Raw genomic sequence first — 17,318 nt, 5'->3', positions numbered from 1 at the left:
TTTGCGTATACCTAAAGGTGTGGTACAAAATGTTGACATTGTACTGTTGGCATGTCACCATAGCGTTTTCAGCTGATTGTAGCCCTAATCTTAATTCTACTGTAACCCTAACTCTAACAACCTAACTCTAACAGTAAAATTTCACAATGTTGAAATTATGAGAATGTCGGCATGTTGACTCTCGACATTTTGTCGACATTCGGACCATGCTGACATTCTAAATGTCGGCATAATGACTGCATACCATACCTACAGTACAGTAGGAGCGTTTGCAGAGAAATCTCTAAGAGTGTATACAATAGAATGTACACAAGACTGGTCATCTAGACAGTAAAAGATGAGAGCATTTTACCCTATACATTGTGAGATATCCAATGTTTATATTCCTAAAGTGAACTACAGTATATATAGCTTATTAATGGTCCTGAGCAGACACGTAACGTTGCTGTTCCTAGCACCAAATAAACTGAAGTAGTTTATGCGTTCACACTGTTTACAGAGTGCCGTTCCATTTCACACATTTATCCTGTTTGTTATAGCACCTGAACTACAGATGTGTCCTCATACATCTAGCCTACTTGCACATTAAACAGCCCTTCTTGACGTGCCATGCCACGGTAGCGCTGAGCGTTTTTCCTGCAACATTTTCCCTTCAAATGCACAAATGCATCTTATTTGCACAGCGATGCGAGTAGAATGAACAAGCAACTTCTGCTGATTTAAATGATATGCGGCATGCTGACACTGTAACGTAGCATTTTGCATGCAGATGCACTCGCACACAGAATATTGCCATGCCGCATATCATTTTATTCAGCAGAAGCTGCTTGTGCGTCCTATTTGAATTTGAAGGTAAAAAGCCGCATGAAAAGATGCCTGGCACTACCGTGACACACGGCTATCATGAGTTATGTGTAATGCGACTTGCAGCGCACGGAGGATGGATGTATGTGGACACATCTGTTTATCCATACCTCCCAGCATGACCCTCTCCAGGAGGGACACATTGCTCTGGTCCTGGACTTCCCTGATAATTTCTGATTGGTGGCGGCTCCAGAAGTGGGGCTGCAGCACAGTCCAAAATTCAAATAGGGGAGTCACACCAACTGCCAGCGAGTCCCAACCAGTGATATTTGGCAGCGTTTCAAATGACAGTTGGTGTGGCTCCCCTATTTGAATTTTGAACTGTGCTGCAGCCCCACCTCTTACTAGGGAAGTCCAGGACCAGAGCATTGTGTCCCTCCTCAAGAGGGCCATGTTGGGAGGTATGGTATATCTGAACATCTGGAATACCCCTCTCTACACATATGGCCACACCAATAGTCACATGGGATGTTGTCTGGTGCTCAGGTGGCCAAGATGCTAAAGGTAGCGGTTGCTGACCCACTTTCAGACATCGTGGCCACCCCAAACGCCAGACCTTACCCCATGTAACTTGCTGTTTTTTTTTTCTTCTTTTTTTGAATAACCAGGTGTCAGATCTGAAAAATAGCAATTATAACCATATGCTGGCTATTCCACCTGACATGGTACATCATGCTATAGAGAATGCTGTACTTTGAATGGAAATTGTTGTTGACTACTATGAAGGACACATTGAACAATTGTAATGTTATTTAAGAGACTGAAGTACCAGTTCTTCAAATTCTTCATAGAACTCATTCCATAGTGCTTCAAGTAGAGATACTTAGGGGTAAATTTACTAAAGTGAGAGTTTGTAGAAGTGGAGATTTTGCTCATAGCAACCAATCAGATTCTAGCTATTATCTTCTAGAAGGTGCTATTTAAATGTTAAATAGATTCTGATTGGTTGCTATTTGCAACATCTCCATCTCTAAAAACTCTCACTTTAGTAAATGTGCCCCTTAGTAGTGTTTGCACAGTTACCAAAAGCATAGGGCTGCTATTATATCACTGTAAGACTTCATAAGACAAAACCTACAGTACTGACACCTTGTTACTAACTGCCCCCTCTGGTCTCTTACTGATGGGAGATGGAGCAAGATGTTTGTGGAGAAACTATCCTTCATAGTAAGGGGAGTATCCGCAATAATTATTCAGGATACAGTTAATACGCTTACAGCTTAACTTAACGTGCTTACCATGCATATGTGCGGAACTCTTGTCGCACTATTCATTTCTAAAATGCTCAGGGGCCATGTGGTAAATTCTGCCTTGTAATAGGCGCGTTAAGTGTGGGGAAAAGTGGGGAAATTACCCTGTACCCCCCCAAAAAGTGTAAACTACATTGGATAACTGTATAAAATGTCGTAAGCAAAGTATTTGGGGCTCTTAAAGGGTGTTAAATGGCTGATCTTTGCATATTTTACTAACAGTAAAGAGCATACCTTGTTCACGACTATAATCGGCATATACCTATCAATACCTAATGAGGACACCTCTTAAGTATATATGTCACAGTATTTTATGACTTTATTTCTCCTTCTACGTATATAATTTTAGCAGATACTATGGGTTCAGTCCTATTAGGTGTGATGACATCCCGGCAGTGGCCGCACTTTACGGCAGCCCGGTTTCGCCTAATATTGCTCGCAGCCCCATAGGGCTCCAAGCAAAATTATGCGAATCCAGGCCCGGGTCAACTAGCGAAGGGTGCGGGATGCGTTGCCGGCGTTTAAACGTCGCACCTTTTGCACCTAATTGGATTGACCCCTTTATACTCATGGTAATTCAGATCATCTTTTATCATTGTGTATGTTTTCATATTTTGTGTTAAATATACAGTATTTTCTATTCATTAATATTGTTATGGTTAATCTAACTACATATATTGCACATTCATCAGAGCCAGTGGCGTAAATTCATCCCAGACGCCTGGAGGCAAGTTATAATTTGTAATGTAACAATTTGCATGCAGACAGGCTAGATAGAATAGGATAGATAGAAGAAGGCAGCAGCTGATGGTCTGACATGGAGCTCTCCACTAGTTTATGGTGGCTTCTCAGGTGCCGTGAAGGGGTTCCATGTATTAGGCGGCCGTGACAGTACACTCAGTGTACATAGTTACAGCCCTAAGTGGGATGAATATGTTGTGGACAGTGGAGGAGGTGCCCCCTCAGAACTGGAGCCCGGCGGCAGACGCCTCCATTGTCTCCCATAGTTCTGCCCCTGCACAGAGCCTACATTTGTCCTTAGTTTGTGATTTAGACATTCAGGCATTTTCTGCCCTCTCCTGCACTGAACAGCTGCTTTACGGTCTTTCCCATAGACATGTTGCAAATTTAGCACAGACTTCTTATCTTTTTGTTGTATATAGTACAGTCACGCGAGCAATATCTATTTTCAACATGCCTTCTCTTACTGTAGTACATCCTAAAGTGTTCTATGTAAATGCGTACCTTTAGTGCATACATTACAGTATTGTTAATATATCCTACCAGGTTCTAAAAGGAGTAAAGACGCAGAGACTTTTCACTGGATCCCATGCACAGTAGGGGTCACGAGTGCCCAGACAATGTCTGCGAAAAGAAAAATCTTGTTACTTGAAACTGAAAGAAATGAACCAGATAAAAACTACAGCCTAACAATAACTACTAACAAATATTCATGATACTAACAAGAATCCTCCCCAATCTTAGTGGTCAAAAAGGCGTCTGGAATGTTGCGTGCATGGAAAAGATTACATACTGTACTACTTTAATGATAAACTGTATCACCACCACTACCATCACACCTACATACAATTAAGCCTATGACCTCCTTTGGATAAAAGCTAGGGGAGCAATCAATGCATCATCCATTAATATTCAACTTTGTACCCTATGGCAATTTTGTGTACCCCCTTCCTTACAGTCACCCCCTGCTCCTTCGGAATTTTGAATACATGAAGTAGCTGTTATGACTGGACTCTCTTCTCCTCGACCCTAAGGGCGCACATCCACTTGCTGATTTCTATGTGCGATTGAACGATATCGTTATCGTTCAATCACACATGAATCATGCATGAATCGGGCACATTAATGTTCGAAACAACCAGCACTGCGCCCTCCCGCTGGTCGTGTCTGAAATCAATCATCGCCCAAACATGCTGAACAACCTGACGATAACGTCCGGTTGAGCATGGTGTGGTAGGGGATGATTGATGTGCCTGCACTGAACGACTGAATGTTCAGTATAGGCACAGCACAGACTGTGAAACGACTGCACAAATAATGACCACAATATCAGTAGCATATACTATGATTCTACTAGTGCTATGGCCACGGACTGGTTGGCAGCATTGAGACTGGGGGGCAAACACAAGCAAGTGGCCCCAGGTTCTCTACTAAAATAAAAAAAAATAAAGACAAAGAACTGCAACGGATATTACATAGGAACTGGAACTCTTAATATGCACTACAACAAACTGCCTTAAATAGTTACTTGATCAATCCAAAATCGGTGGCACCGGTACAAACCGGTAACAGACCCCAATGTTTCGGCTTTATTACAAAACCGTCATCAGGAATAACAAAGTACAAATGACATCTGCGTAATAACACATAGGTTCTCCTTTCAAATGGATTATAGCAGCAACAAAACAAAGTATAAGCTTCACAAACTCTTTGAAGTACTGTGTAGATAGTGTACTGTACACCATGCCTCCTGAATAATGGTCCACAATTCCCTAATATTTGCTGGCAGTGAAACCCTGCCATTGATGGCATGTTAAACCTTGTCCTATTGGGTTCATATTCATGAATGAGGGGGCCAACTCAAGATGCCAAACTCAGAAGAATGTTCCTCCAGCCATAATCTGGTGGCTACTGACCTGTGCGGTGGTGCATTGTCATGCTGAAAGAGCCCCCTCCTGACTGAGTGGGCGAATGCCTGACATGAATGATCCACAAGGATAGTTAAGTAGCGTCTGCTGTTCAGTGATGTCAGCAGATGTATCAGGAGTCCTAATGCATGCCAGTTAAAAAAAAATGAAAATTACATAGCTGCCGCCACTTTGGACTGTCCCTTGGTGAAGTGTGGAGCCCACTGTTTCATGGGGTTCTCTCCACAAGTGTAATCATCCATCTGCCCAAAACAGTTGGAAACTTGACCAGTGAGACCAGGCAAAATGTTTTAAGTTATCTTTCTTCCAGTGGTGGTGTTCACAAGCGCAGGCCTTGGGCTGGGGGTCAGCACTGGGACCTGAGTTTCGCCATCAGCTCCTGTACCCCATAGAAAAAAGGGAATGTTGCACTGTTTGAAAACTGATGTTACTTGTTGCCACAGCATTATATTGCTCTGTCATCTGCAGCAATGCCGTAGGCTGGTCGGATGTTTCAATGATGCCAGATGAAGCTGTCCACGATCAGCCACTGTTTTACTTTTGCAACAGCAGTGCCACTTGTTGGATATCTTTCATGACATTGTGTAGTCGTGGTACAACCTTGAAATTGTTGCAAGTGAAAATCTAAATTTTGTGTTGTTTTCGGAGATGGAGTGACCCATCTCTCTGGCTCCTACTATCAAGCCTCATTCAATGTTGCTTAATTCGTGATATATCTGCCTCCTTAAATTGTACACATTTAATGCTTGGATATGGTGGCATTATATATATATATATTACAAACACACACACAAATAGATATGTATGAATGTGAATAGTAACTATTAATGTTAGTTCTGTTTTGACACACCCTCCAGAAAAAAAAACCTTCTAAAACACAACTGTGCCCAAAATTTGCAACCCCCTTCCCTAGAAAATCAAGGTCCAGATTCACTGCTAGGATTCCTGTCATGCATAAAGTCACTTCTGAAGGTTGGGCCCTAGTAAGTATGGACAGCTGCCCCATGAATCCCCCTTCCCCTTCACTGTCTGTTTTCATAAGCACTGTGTACAGTATGTAGCTTTTTGACTCTCCCTTCCCCTCCCCTCCATCAGGTGTTTGTCTTTGGCTACAGTTTTCCATATGTTTACGCTTTCTCTAACCCCATATATGTTCCTGTTTGCCCCCGCACCAATGTATGCCTTTTTTGGCTGCCCCATGTGTGCCACTGTTTTCCTCACCCTGTGTGCCTCTGCCTGCCCTCTCCAGGTGTTCCTCTGCCCGCCCTCGCCCTCTCCAGGTGTGCCTCTGCCACCCTTCTCCAGGAGGCCATAGAGAGCTGGCTCGGACCCCATTACTATTACCCTCATCGCTGGAGGCATGGCCGCACCCCCTTAGAAAAATAAAAATCCCTATTTCGGCGCTGGGGAGGGGGGCACTATGAGCCCCTCAGCCCAGCGCAAATCCAGGGGAGGTACAATAAATGTGATCGCCCCTCGCCCCCACAGGCAGAGGAGAGGAGACTGCTGCTGCCGCTGCCCAGCGTCAGCAGTCTCCGCAGCGTCAGCAGTCTCCCTGGTCTCTCACTGCAGCTCAGCATACCCGCAGTGTGTGCTGGACTGCAGACAGGTAAGAGGAAGGGGGCGGCGCTGGACCTAGGCCCATCCAACAAGCCTAGGTAATTAGTACTCAATTTCCCTCCCCTCTCGGCTCCCCTGGCTCTACGTGTTTCTTTTGACTGGGCCGTACAAATTCTGATGGTGGCCCTGTGCGAGAGCAGCCAGTATTATATATCCACAGGATCTGAACATTTTTCTTTTCCAAAGTAGCATCCTTCACATTCAATACATTATTGCAGCATTCACCAACGATTCAAAGACGTGCAGGAGACTGTTTTGTGACATCACTTTTAGTGTTGCAGCTGGTATTTATCACTTCATCATCTATTGAGAACTGTTGTTATTTCAGGGTTGGGAATGCCCAGAAATCACAGGGCGCTAAGTCCGGGCTATATGGAGGGTCTTCCAGTGCTGTCCCATTAATGTCAGTCAGTGCTGCCAATGCAACAGCAGCAACATGTGGTCGGGAAATGTCAGGGAGCAAAAACCACTATTTCTTCAGCAAATGTGGTCTTTTCTTCCTCATGGCTCCACGCAAATGGGTTTTCAGGACATTTGCATAGTAGTCACCATTAATTGTCTGTCCACGGGGAACCCAGTGCTGTAAGATCATACCATGTGCATCAAAGAACAGCAGAAGCATGACTTTACACACCCAAGGAATCACACAGAAGTTTTTGGGCAGAGGCGAATTTGCGTGTTTCCATACACTGTACTGTTGTTTGCATACCGGATCCACACGTCACAATCGATGTCAGGAAATTGCGGGTATCTCCTCCGACATTTGAATGTGTTTTTACAAGATTCAACTCGTCGTCACATCTGCTCTTCTGTGAGACTTCTGGGTGTCACACACACGATGCATTTTCAGTTCCTTTGTCACAATATGCTGTAACCTTCTGTCATTTTGCAACATCTCCGCAGCTTTGGCAATGTTAACTTCTGTAACCGCAGTGAATGGTCTCCCAGAATGTACTTCATTAGTCGCTCACTTATTACCCTCTTTGAATTGCTTCAACCACCAAAATACTTCAGCGTGGCTAATTGTTTCTCCCTCGTATGGTTGCCGTAACATTTCATGAATCTCATTTCTGCTTTTTCCAAGTTTAACACAAAATTCAATCACACATCTCAGACGTAATCTCACAGACACGTCTTCCTCATCCACCATGACGAAACGAAAGATCTTCCACTCACTGTGACCAAACAAACAAAACTACGGCAGTCCAACCGCAAGTTCAGACACATGGATGTATGAGCTTCACAATAACCAGCATAGCGTTGTCACGTTTACCTATGGGACGGAAAAACAGAGGCAGTCTTTTCAATCAGCCCTCATATAAAACTATATGCTCAGATTGGAAAATACAAGGCTTAGCCTCATCTATGCTACAACAAACATTAAATATTTGTACATATATACAGTATTGAATTGTATATGACAATAATTATTTTCATAAGGAACACTCACTTTATGCAGCCATCGTGTCTCTGGCAGCGTGCAAGGGGCACCTTTACCACACATCTGGCGTACACCACTAACAGAGACCCTGATCCCTTGTCCACTTCTAAACCGATAATTCTCTGTTCTTCTTTCTCACCACATCTGCAAATCGGGAACATCATATGCAATATATAACAATTTATAACAGCAATATCTGGAATACTAGCAATCAGATTGTCTTAAACAGAATATCCAAAGCACTAACGTACCTATCTGCAGGGTAGGTCTGGAGCTCCTCAAGCAAGATGCTGTGTTTAGAGTTGTCTATTTCAGATGTATACACTTTGGGATTCAGAAGATACTTTAGGACAATTCCAGAATTTGAGCCAAGGAAAAGAACTGTTTCATTCCCAAAAATGCCACAAGATGTATCCACTGCAAGGTGTGTCATCTGATCCCTGTGGAGTTACACAATACAGAATTCTCATCTCAAGAACTACATATATGTTAAATATTAATATTAGTATTTACAGTATACCTAAAACACTAATGGTGCATACACACAGTCAGATTTTTCTTCATATCTAAACGATAACGATTGAAAAAATCGTTCAATCGTTCATATTTGAAGGAAAATCTGACATGTGAGGCTTCAACGATGAACCATGCGAGTTCCCGATTGTCAGATAACGATATCTGACGTGTTTGCAGTCAGTTTTGGTAGATTTTAGTCATTTTAATGCAGTCAAAAATAGTTCAATCTGCTTGTAAAATCGTTCAAATCGATATAAAATTTGTCCAATCGTTCATCTGACACATCTGAACGTGTGTATGCACCATAACATGTTCTGAAGCACTATGGAATAGTGACACAAAGCAAACTTAAATCTACATAGTTGCAGTCTTTGGAGAGTTTATCTTTTGTCTAGGAAAATTTTTGGAATTTGTTTAAATGTTTTATGAAACTTTTACTGAATTGGTAGTTTTATAACATAGCGAAACAATGTCAACTATATGTTCTGTATTGTGTGGTACCAAGTCACTCTTGCAGGGCCGTAACTAGGGTGGTGAGACATGATTTGTTATTGATAAAAGTCGTCAGACTGAAACGTTGAACATTGACCTATTTGAGTCGTGAGTCTTCCTTACTATAGTCCTGTGAGTGCCGCTGTTTCTTTTACATATTTCTTGGCTATTTTTTAACCATTGGATGGCACCCAGGCAAGTATCCTAACATTGTGGAGTGCTGGCGATTTTGTTATATATATATATATATATATACGTATTTCATTAGAACGGAAATGAAATAAAAATTAAGTGAACATCCACTTACCACTAACCTGTTATGTTTTTTTTTTTTATTGGATATGCATTAAAGAGAATTTAGTCTCACTAAAGATTTCTATTTTCATAAGGTACTAAAGAAGAATGTTTTAATTGTTTATTTCCCATATCTACTCATCACTCCCTACATCATAATAAGAAAATAGACACTCCTGTAAATCACCCAACAACAATATTTAATTGTCCACAACCAAGGAAAAAGGCTACAGAGACACATAGACTACATACAAAGAAGAGAAAACGTGAATGTGCAAAAAGTAAAGATGAAAAGAAAAAAAGTAATTCTAATCTATATAATAACAGTTATAAAAATTATGTCATCATAAGTATGAACATCAGACCTAACGTGCACAGCAATGCATCTACTGAGTAATCAGATTACAAAAAATAACTTCTACACACGCTGCCACCGCCCTTCCCCTACAAACAAATACAATATAAATGCATTAGCCCTCTGTAAAGTTTAAAATCACATAACCCAATCATGCATGCGCTTTAAGTCTGTCATGCACACTCGCATGAACCAATGAAGCGATGTGCACAGTGCACACTGCAGACAGAGGCTGATTGGTGTGACAACAACTGGAAGAACTGAACACAGGCCCTTGGAGGAGGAGGTACTTAAGTCATAATAAAAATAGAGAAAGCAGCTGGAGCTTCCAGGGGCATTACTATAGGGGCACTGCTGCAGGGGGCATTACCTCAGGGGGCATTACTATAGGGGCACTGCTGAAGGGGGGTGCAACTAGGGGGGGCTGGAGGTATGCATCCACCGGGTGCAGGACTAGGGGCCCATAGCCCCTGCATCCGACAGCGCCGCTGCACCTGGCGCCGCAGGGAGGCTCCATTTGCCGGATGGTCACCCGACTCCTTCCCTGCAGCGCAGCGGTAGCCGGAGGCTAGAGTTCTCACCTGAACTACAGGAGGAGCAGCCAGATGGACCGGACGGTGGCGGACGCAGGAGTGGGGTTTAAGGTAAGTATTGTTTGTTTGGTTTTTTCCTGTGTAAGCAGCACTACAGGGTGCATTACTATGGGCTCATTACCTCAGGGGGCATTACTATATGGGTGCTGCTGCAGGGGGCATTACTATAGGGCAGTGATTTCCAACCTCGGTCCTCAAGGTACTATAACGGTCCTGGTTTTAGTGATATCCATGATTGTGCACAGATGGTTAAATCAAAATAACTAAAGTACTAATGGAGTCACTTGTGCTCAAGTATGGCTATCCCTAAAACCAGGACTGTTAGTGTGCCTTGAGGACCACGGTTGGGAACCTCTGCTATAGGGGCACTTCTACAGGGGGCATTACTATTGGAACACTGCTGCAGGGGGCATTACTATAGGGGCACTACTACTGTGGGTGCATTACCTCAGGGGCACTGCTGCAGCATTACTATGGGGGCATTACCTCAGGGGGCATTACTACAGGGGTACTGCTGCAGGGGGCATACTATAGGGGCACTAAAACAGGGGGCATTACCCTAGGGGCACTGCTGCAGGGGGCATTACTCTAGGGGCACTACTACAGGGGGCATTACTATAGTGGCACTGCTGCAGGGGGGCATTATGTGTAAAGGGCATTACAATATGTGGCATTATGTGTAAAGGGCATTATAATATGTGGCATTATGTGTAAAGGGCATTAACAATATGTAGCATTATGTGTAAAAGGCATTACAATATGTGGCATTATGTGTAACATGTTTGTTATTGCCGATATTTGTAAATTTAATACAATTATTTGGACATTTGATGCTATTTTTTAAGAAACCTTAACTAATATTTTTAAGGGACAGATATTAAATTTATGTCAGAAAAGACCATCTTATGATGGGCGTGGGAGGGCGCCAAATTGCTGTCTTGCTGTCTAGTTTCGGCCCTGCTGGATAGATAAAGAGATACAGACAGAGAGAGAGAGCAAAGAGCAAGACAGAGGAGAGGCATGCTTGTCAAGACTCCCTGAAATAGTAGCAATCTCCCTGACTCCCTAAAGAGTCTCGGGGGTAAATTTACTAAGATTCGAGTTTGGTCAAGTTCCAGCAATTACTGGAGAGTTTGGCCATTTTTTCCACTTGCAAATATACTAATGTTAAACTCGGGAAATCTCCTTTGCTACAGGAAAAGTCTGGAGAGTTTGCAAACTCTCTTCAATTCACCATCGGCCAATCTCGAGTAACTTTTCACTAGTGAAGATAGGAATCGGGAATTTACCAACTCTCATGAGAACGGACAAAACTCGTGTCCAAATTTGTGAAATCAATTCACCTGCCTGTGAGCTGCGAGTTCAGCAGAAACATACACAGATCAGTGTGATCCATGTATGTTTCCAGCTGTAAATTGTCAATAAAGAGTGAAGTGTAAAAACAAAAAATTACGTAGGGTCCCCTCCAAAAAGCATAACCAGCCCCGTGCTGCTCAGCCAGTCCTGGTTCCTAAAAATAAATGATAAAAAACAAGTAGGGTTACCCCGTATTTTAAGAACCAGCACTGGGCTGCTGAGCCTATCCTGGGTTTAAAAATTGGGGGGGGGGGGGGGGGGGGGAATTGAGTAGGGGGTCCCCCTATCTTTAAAACCAGCATATTTTTAGGAACCAGGACTGGCTGAGCCAGTTCCCAACCACGGTCCTCAAGGCACACTAACAGTCCAGGTTTTAAGGCTAGCCATAGTTGAGCACAGGTGACTTAATTAGTACATTAGTTATTTTGATTTAACCATCTGTGCTTAAGCATGTACTGTATATCACTAAAACCAGGACTGTTAGTGTGCCTTGAGGACCGAGGTTGGGAATCACTGTACTAACCTTTTTTTTACAGGTACAACACACAAGGAGCCTTCACATATCTCACTGATATGTGCAGGCTGCTTGTTCGGGGGAGTTTAGCAGAGAGAAGACCCTGCAATTTCGGATGAATAATCTCTATCTAAACTTGCTACTCGGGGGGAGATATCTCGATCTGCTTCACCAGCGGCCAACTCGGTCACAGCTAAACTCACTTCTTAGTAAATTTGTGAGTTTCAGAAGCATCAAATCACCCGAGTTTCGGTGATGCAAATCAAGTTGAAAAAAAATAAAAAAGCTTGATCAGACTCGGTTGTTAGTAAATTCACCCCTAGCAATCTCCTTGATTGCACCTTACCCCCATTATGTAGCTGTTATATACATGGAAACAAAATAAATCAGAGTTAAATGCATTCATATGGGATCATCAGTGAAATTTCCGTGCACTGGTTATAAGGCACAATGTTCCCTATGGCTACATGCATTTTCATATAAGGTTTCTAGTGGCCACTTATATGGAACCCCTTGTAAAATACAATGCATGAGCAAGCCCTGAAAAGTATCAGTGTGTTTTTATCAACAAGTAAATCTTACTAACTGCTTTGGAGATTGTTTACATTTGGATGTAAGTCAGTATTATGTCATGCCTCTCAGATGTAGCAGTACACACTCACTTTACCGCCGCACTCATTGATGTTGCTTTCACAATCTCCTTGAAATGCTTTTTCAAAAGTAGGCAAGAATGAGGAGAGGTAAAGAGAAAGCAAGAGCAAGATAGGGTAGCGGTAGAAAAAAAAGGCCGAATAGAGAAAGCTAAAAATGGGACAGAAAGAGAAATAGAAAGTTGAAGGAGAAGAGAGAGATAGAGTATAGGTGGGGGAGTAGCCAGCAGGAGGATGAAAAGGAGAATAAAAAAAAAACAGACAGTGTCGAGGACATCTAGTTTAAAATGGGTGTGGTAAAAAAGATAGACAATAGAAAGCTTGACTGACAGAAGGTCGACATGGTTAAAAGGTCAACAGATTAAAATAGTCGACATGAAAAGTGGTCGACGCATGTTGTTGTTTTTTTTTGTACTTTAACCCTAATCCTCCCCCTACTGTTTAACCCTAACCCACTGGTGTCCAAATCTGACCCTGACCCTCCCCCTAGTGCCTATCCATAACTACCCCCTCCAGCAACCTAACCCGAACCTTCCCCCAAGTGCCTAAGGCTGGGTACACACTGTGACTAGACGATACGTCGTACGATCCTGCGGATCGGAGTGACATATCGGGTACATTGCTAGTGTACCATGATATGCACGCTCCCACGGGTCGTTAGCAACAGGGCCTACTGCAGGGCTGACAGAGGATGTCGCTAACAATGTCATGCTGCAGAATGCAGCATGGTGCGTCCCTCCCCCTGTCGGACCAGGCATTGGCAAGTGTGTGTACCCAGCTCGCGATGTTGGGCTGGGTACACATCGTCTGATGTGTACACAGCTTAACTCTAACCCCTAACCTTAAAAAACATTTGTGTGTTGACCATTTGAACCTGTCGACCTTATAAACCTGTCAACCTTTTACACTGTCCCTGCCGACTTATTGCATGTCGACCATCTGTTGTCGACCTATTGACTGTCGACCTATTCATTGTCGATCTTTCATCTGATACCTTTAAAGTAAAAATAGGACACACCACTTCCCAAAATGTAAGTCTAATTGCACATTTACATTCTGCCACATCTGTAGTGAACATGGTTTGCCAGGGTGTTAATTCCTTTCTTTTTAATTTGTTCCTCATTCTGCATAGAGAGAGAGCAAGGGTCGTGTTGGAAGAAGTGTACTCCTGCGCTGTCTGCCTCCAGCATCCAGTTCGTGGAACTGAGCCAGCGGTCACAGGACCTGGTACAGCTCAGTCAGGAGGAGACTGACCTCTGGCATGCGCTGCTGCCATGTGTAGCATTTCCGTGTATCTTTACTCCCTAGCGTCCAAAAGGACATGATGGACTCCAGAGGCTCCCCCCAGAATACATGCCAGTCACAATAACCGCAAGTATCCTATACCACCACCGTTACACAGAGGAACTTTGGGGCTATCATCTGCAGGTGCATTCGCCCAACTCCTGCCAGGCACACTACAATGACCGGACATACCATAAAATCCAGGCTGCTATATTCCACACAGATTGCCTACCACTGTAACACCTGATATCCCTGTGTCATATTTTACTTGATCTTCTGCCAGATTACAATAAATCTAAGAACTGGTTAAACTTACCACGTGTGGACTAACCATCACCAGCAGCAACACCTGTGCAGGACCGTTGAAAGCCTGGCTGGGCCCGGGTAGTGGAGGGGGCGTGGCCTAATCGCGGGAGGCAGCAGCCGTGAGAAGTCTCACACAGCAGCCCAGCACAAGCTGTGTGCTGAGCTCATGTGAGGGAGAGCGGGGGCGACGCCGGACCCCGGCGAGCCCCTCTAGCAAGCCCGGGCCCGGGTAAACTGTACCCGCCCCCCTCCCCTCTCGGCGCCCATGCACCTGTGTTACACAAACTATACTATAAGCATATTGGCCAATAGAAGTGTATCTGTGTTTAACTCCATGGGTGGGATGTACTAACCTTGCGGAGTACATCCCGTCATGCTTTGCATCCCTACTGATCGCATATTATGCACTAACATATGCGATCAGTAGCACAAAGGACAGCTCTTCTGATCAGAGCTGTCCTATGCGATCAACTCTGCGCCGTGGACTTCCGGGTTTATGAACCGGGAGTCAATCTGCGCATGTGCAGAGACACACAGCGGCTGCGGAGCATGCTGGGAGGGATCAGATTAGATCCCTCATACCAGCGCAATGCGGTGAAAGCCCTTAGGCTTCTACAGGGTAATGGCAGCAAAAGGAGCCACGGCGGCCAGCCTTTGATACATATGGAAAATGCAGTAAAACCCCGAAACAGGGTTTTTACTGCATTTTCTATTTAGTACATTCCGTCCCATATCTGGAGCACTACTGCACCAAAAACAATCCGCTGGGCATAGTTGTGACAGTACACTCTGCTATTACTATCTGTTAATCGGCCTTCCATCCTCATTAAGACGGACAGATAATCAACATAGACTGGCATATACTAGCATTAGCAAAAGATAAGGTAAGGAGAGTGAGTCCGCACTAGTCGTGAATCAAGTAAGGAAATAAAAATGGGAAAATCCTGGATAACTCTTGGTTGGTGGTGCACCCATAGGATTTGTGCTGTACACATAGAGGGGTATTTTTTTTGCTCAAAGCAAAAAGAGATTATTTGTTCTTTTTTTGCTCTGAGCAAAAAAATACCCCTCTATTAGCAAAAGATAGCAAGCAGGCTGCCGTGACTGAACGATAAAACAGTCGCAGATGAGTCTGACTCAGAGTCGGGGGCTATATTTCACTGTAATAATCATAAGCATAGCCATAACAGAACTTACTGTTCTGTCTTACCTAAGCTCCAGCTGGATGGGTGCGGGATGCCGGCGGTCAAAATCCCGAAGCCGGCACCCCGACAGGGTTAGGATACCATCACCTGTCGGTAGGTATCCTAACCCTTCTCCTACCCCTACCCCAACTTTAACCCCCTTTCCTCAGTGCCTAAACCTAACCTCCCCTCAGTGCTTAAACAACCTCCCCCTCTCCGACCCTAAACCTAACCCTCTCCCCAAGGGCCTAACCCTAACCCTCCCCCTAACCCTGCTACTTTCGGGATGCCGGCACCGGGATTCTGACAGGTTTCGGGATTCCAGTGCCGGTATTTTCTAGATTCCGGCGCCGGTATTCTAAGGGCGGGCATCCCCTTTGCCGGGATATTACCCGCATCCTGCTCCAACTGTCCCCAACTCAAGTCATATTTTTACATCTAAACTGGGCTGTAAAACTAACCTTAGAGCTGAAAGAGATTAGGTTTCACTCCCAAAATAAAAATATCTAGGCAGCTAGTTTAGTCAATAGTATGCTTTTATCTGCATGCAGGAGCGGGCTGGGCTGGGGAGCAGGGTGCCATCTGCCCTCCGGGCCGGTATGATTTCAGTGTTATGGGACCGCCAGTTGCCTTATGCTCCATACACGTCTGGCGCCCGGGAAACATGCAGAGGATGCTCCCCGGCCACTCAGTTTGTGTAACATCAATGCGGCAGTCCTTGAAGCCATTTTAACAAACTAAACAGCTGGGGAGCATTCTCTGCATATTTCCCAGATTGCCTGTAGACCTCAGCGGGAGTTTGGGCTTGTTGTTTTATTTCATTTTTCTTAAACATGTACCCTGGCCAGCGCTGATTGGGAGCCGGCCCTCAGTGATGACAACTAGAGAGAGAGAGCTGGAGGGAGGCCCGCCTCCAGTTTCAGCTCTGTCTCTGACGGTGGCTAGCTGCACGCCTGTGCAGGCTGGGCATAGAGTGTCTCCTCTTGCAACCAAGCCGGCCTGACACTCCATCCCCGCAGCCGACACCCCAACCCCCGCACGCGCGTGGCCGCAAACCCCCCTCCCCTGCTCCTATGGAAAAGTCTCCACAGACACTGGACATAAAGTGAGGCAGCTTCCTCTTCCTGATCGGAGCAGTAGCCGCAGCAGGGAGATGGAGACTAAGCAGGGGCTGCTCAGGAGGCAACTGTCTGCGTGTGCAGTGCTGGAGAGCATGTGCGGGACCAGGCATGCCGTCTACTGGATAGCGGCAAGCCCAGGTCAGTGCTCCCATCCCCCCAGCCAGGGGCTGGCTGGCAACTTTTAGCCTGTGGGGCAAATGCATGCAGGCGGCCCTGGCAGAGGAGTAGCGTGTAGCCAGGGTGCCCGAAGAACGTGCGTGCTACGGCGCCGCCCCCCCTCAAGTGTTTCAGGGAGGAGGCGGGTCCATATGGGATTAATGTAAGGTAAAAATAAAGATTAGGGGCAGCCCCCTGTCGTAGTGCCCATATGCAGTGTCCCCATGTGCCACAGGAGAGAACACCCTTATGCAGGCGTCCAGTAGTGCCCCCAGTAGTGATCCCCCCCTATGCAGTGCCCCTTGTGCCCCCAGTAGTAAGCCCCTTATATAGTGCCCCCAGTAGTGGTCCCCCCTGTGCAGTGCCCCTTGTGCCCCCAGTAGTAAGCCCCTTATATAGTGCCCCCAATAGTGGTACCCCCTATGCAGTGCCCCTTATATAGTCCCCCCCATGCAGTGCCCCCAATAGTGGTAACCCTTATGCAATGCCCCTTAAATAGCGGCCCCAGTTGTAGTCTCCCCCCTATCCAGTACCCCCAGTATTGCCCTTTATATAGAGCCCCCAGCAGTGGTCCCTCGATGCAGTGCCCCCAGTGGTAGTCCCCTCCCCCTATGTAGGGCCCCTAGTAGTAGTCCCCTCCCCCCTATGCAGTG

The 17,318-nt window shown here is 45.1% G+C and overlaps 1 protein-coding gene across 1 annotated transcript in view; it reads right to left on the bottom strand.

Moving 5' to 3' along the window:
• The window catches only part of SEMA6B (semaphorin 6B), a 137,211-nt gene that overhangs the window by 3,978 nt on the left and 115,915 nt on the right, over positions 1-17,318 (bottom strand). The window contains exons 12-14 of the mRNA XM_088444070.1: positions 8,096-8,284; positions 7,854-7,988; positions 3,399-3,479 (exon numbers count right to left, since the gene is read on the bottom strand). Coding sequence (XP_088300196.1) covers positions 3,399-3,479; positions 7,854-7,988; positions 8,096-8,284 — 405 coding nt within the window. The remainder of the gene's footprint in view (positions 1-3,398; positions 3,480-7,853; positions 7,989-8,095; positions 8,285-17,318) is intronic.

The sequence above is a fragment of the Taudactylus pleione genome, unplaced genomic scaffold (genome assembly GCF_031769625.1).
Source record: "Taudactylus pleione unplaced genomic scaffold, aTauple2 ptg000347l, whole genome shotgun sequence".
In the NCBI taxonomy this organism is placed as follows: Eukaryota; Metazoa; Chordata; class Amphibia; order Anura; family Myobatrachidae; genus Taudactylus; species Taudactylus pleione.
This window is presented reverse-complemented; position numbering and strand designations above follow the sequence as displayed.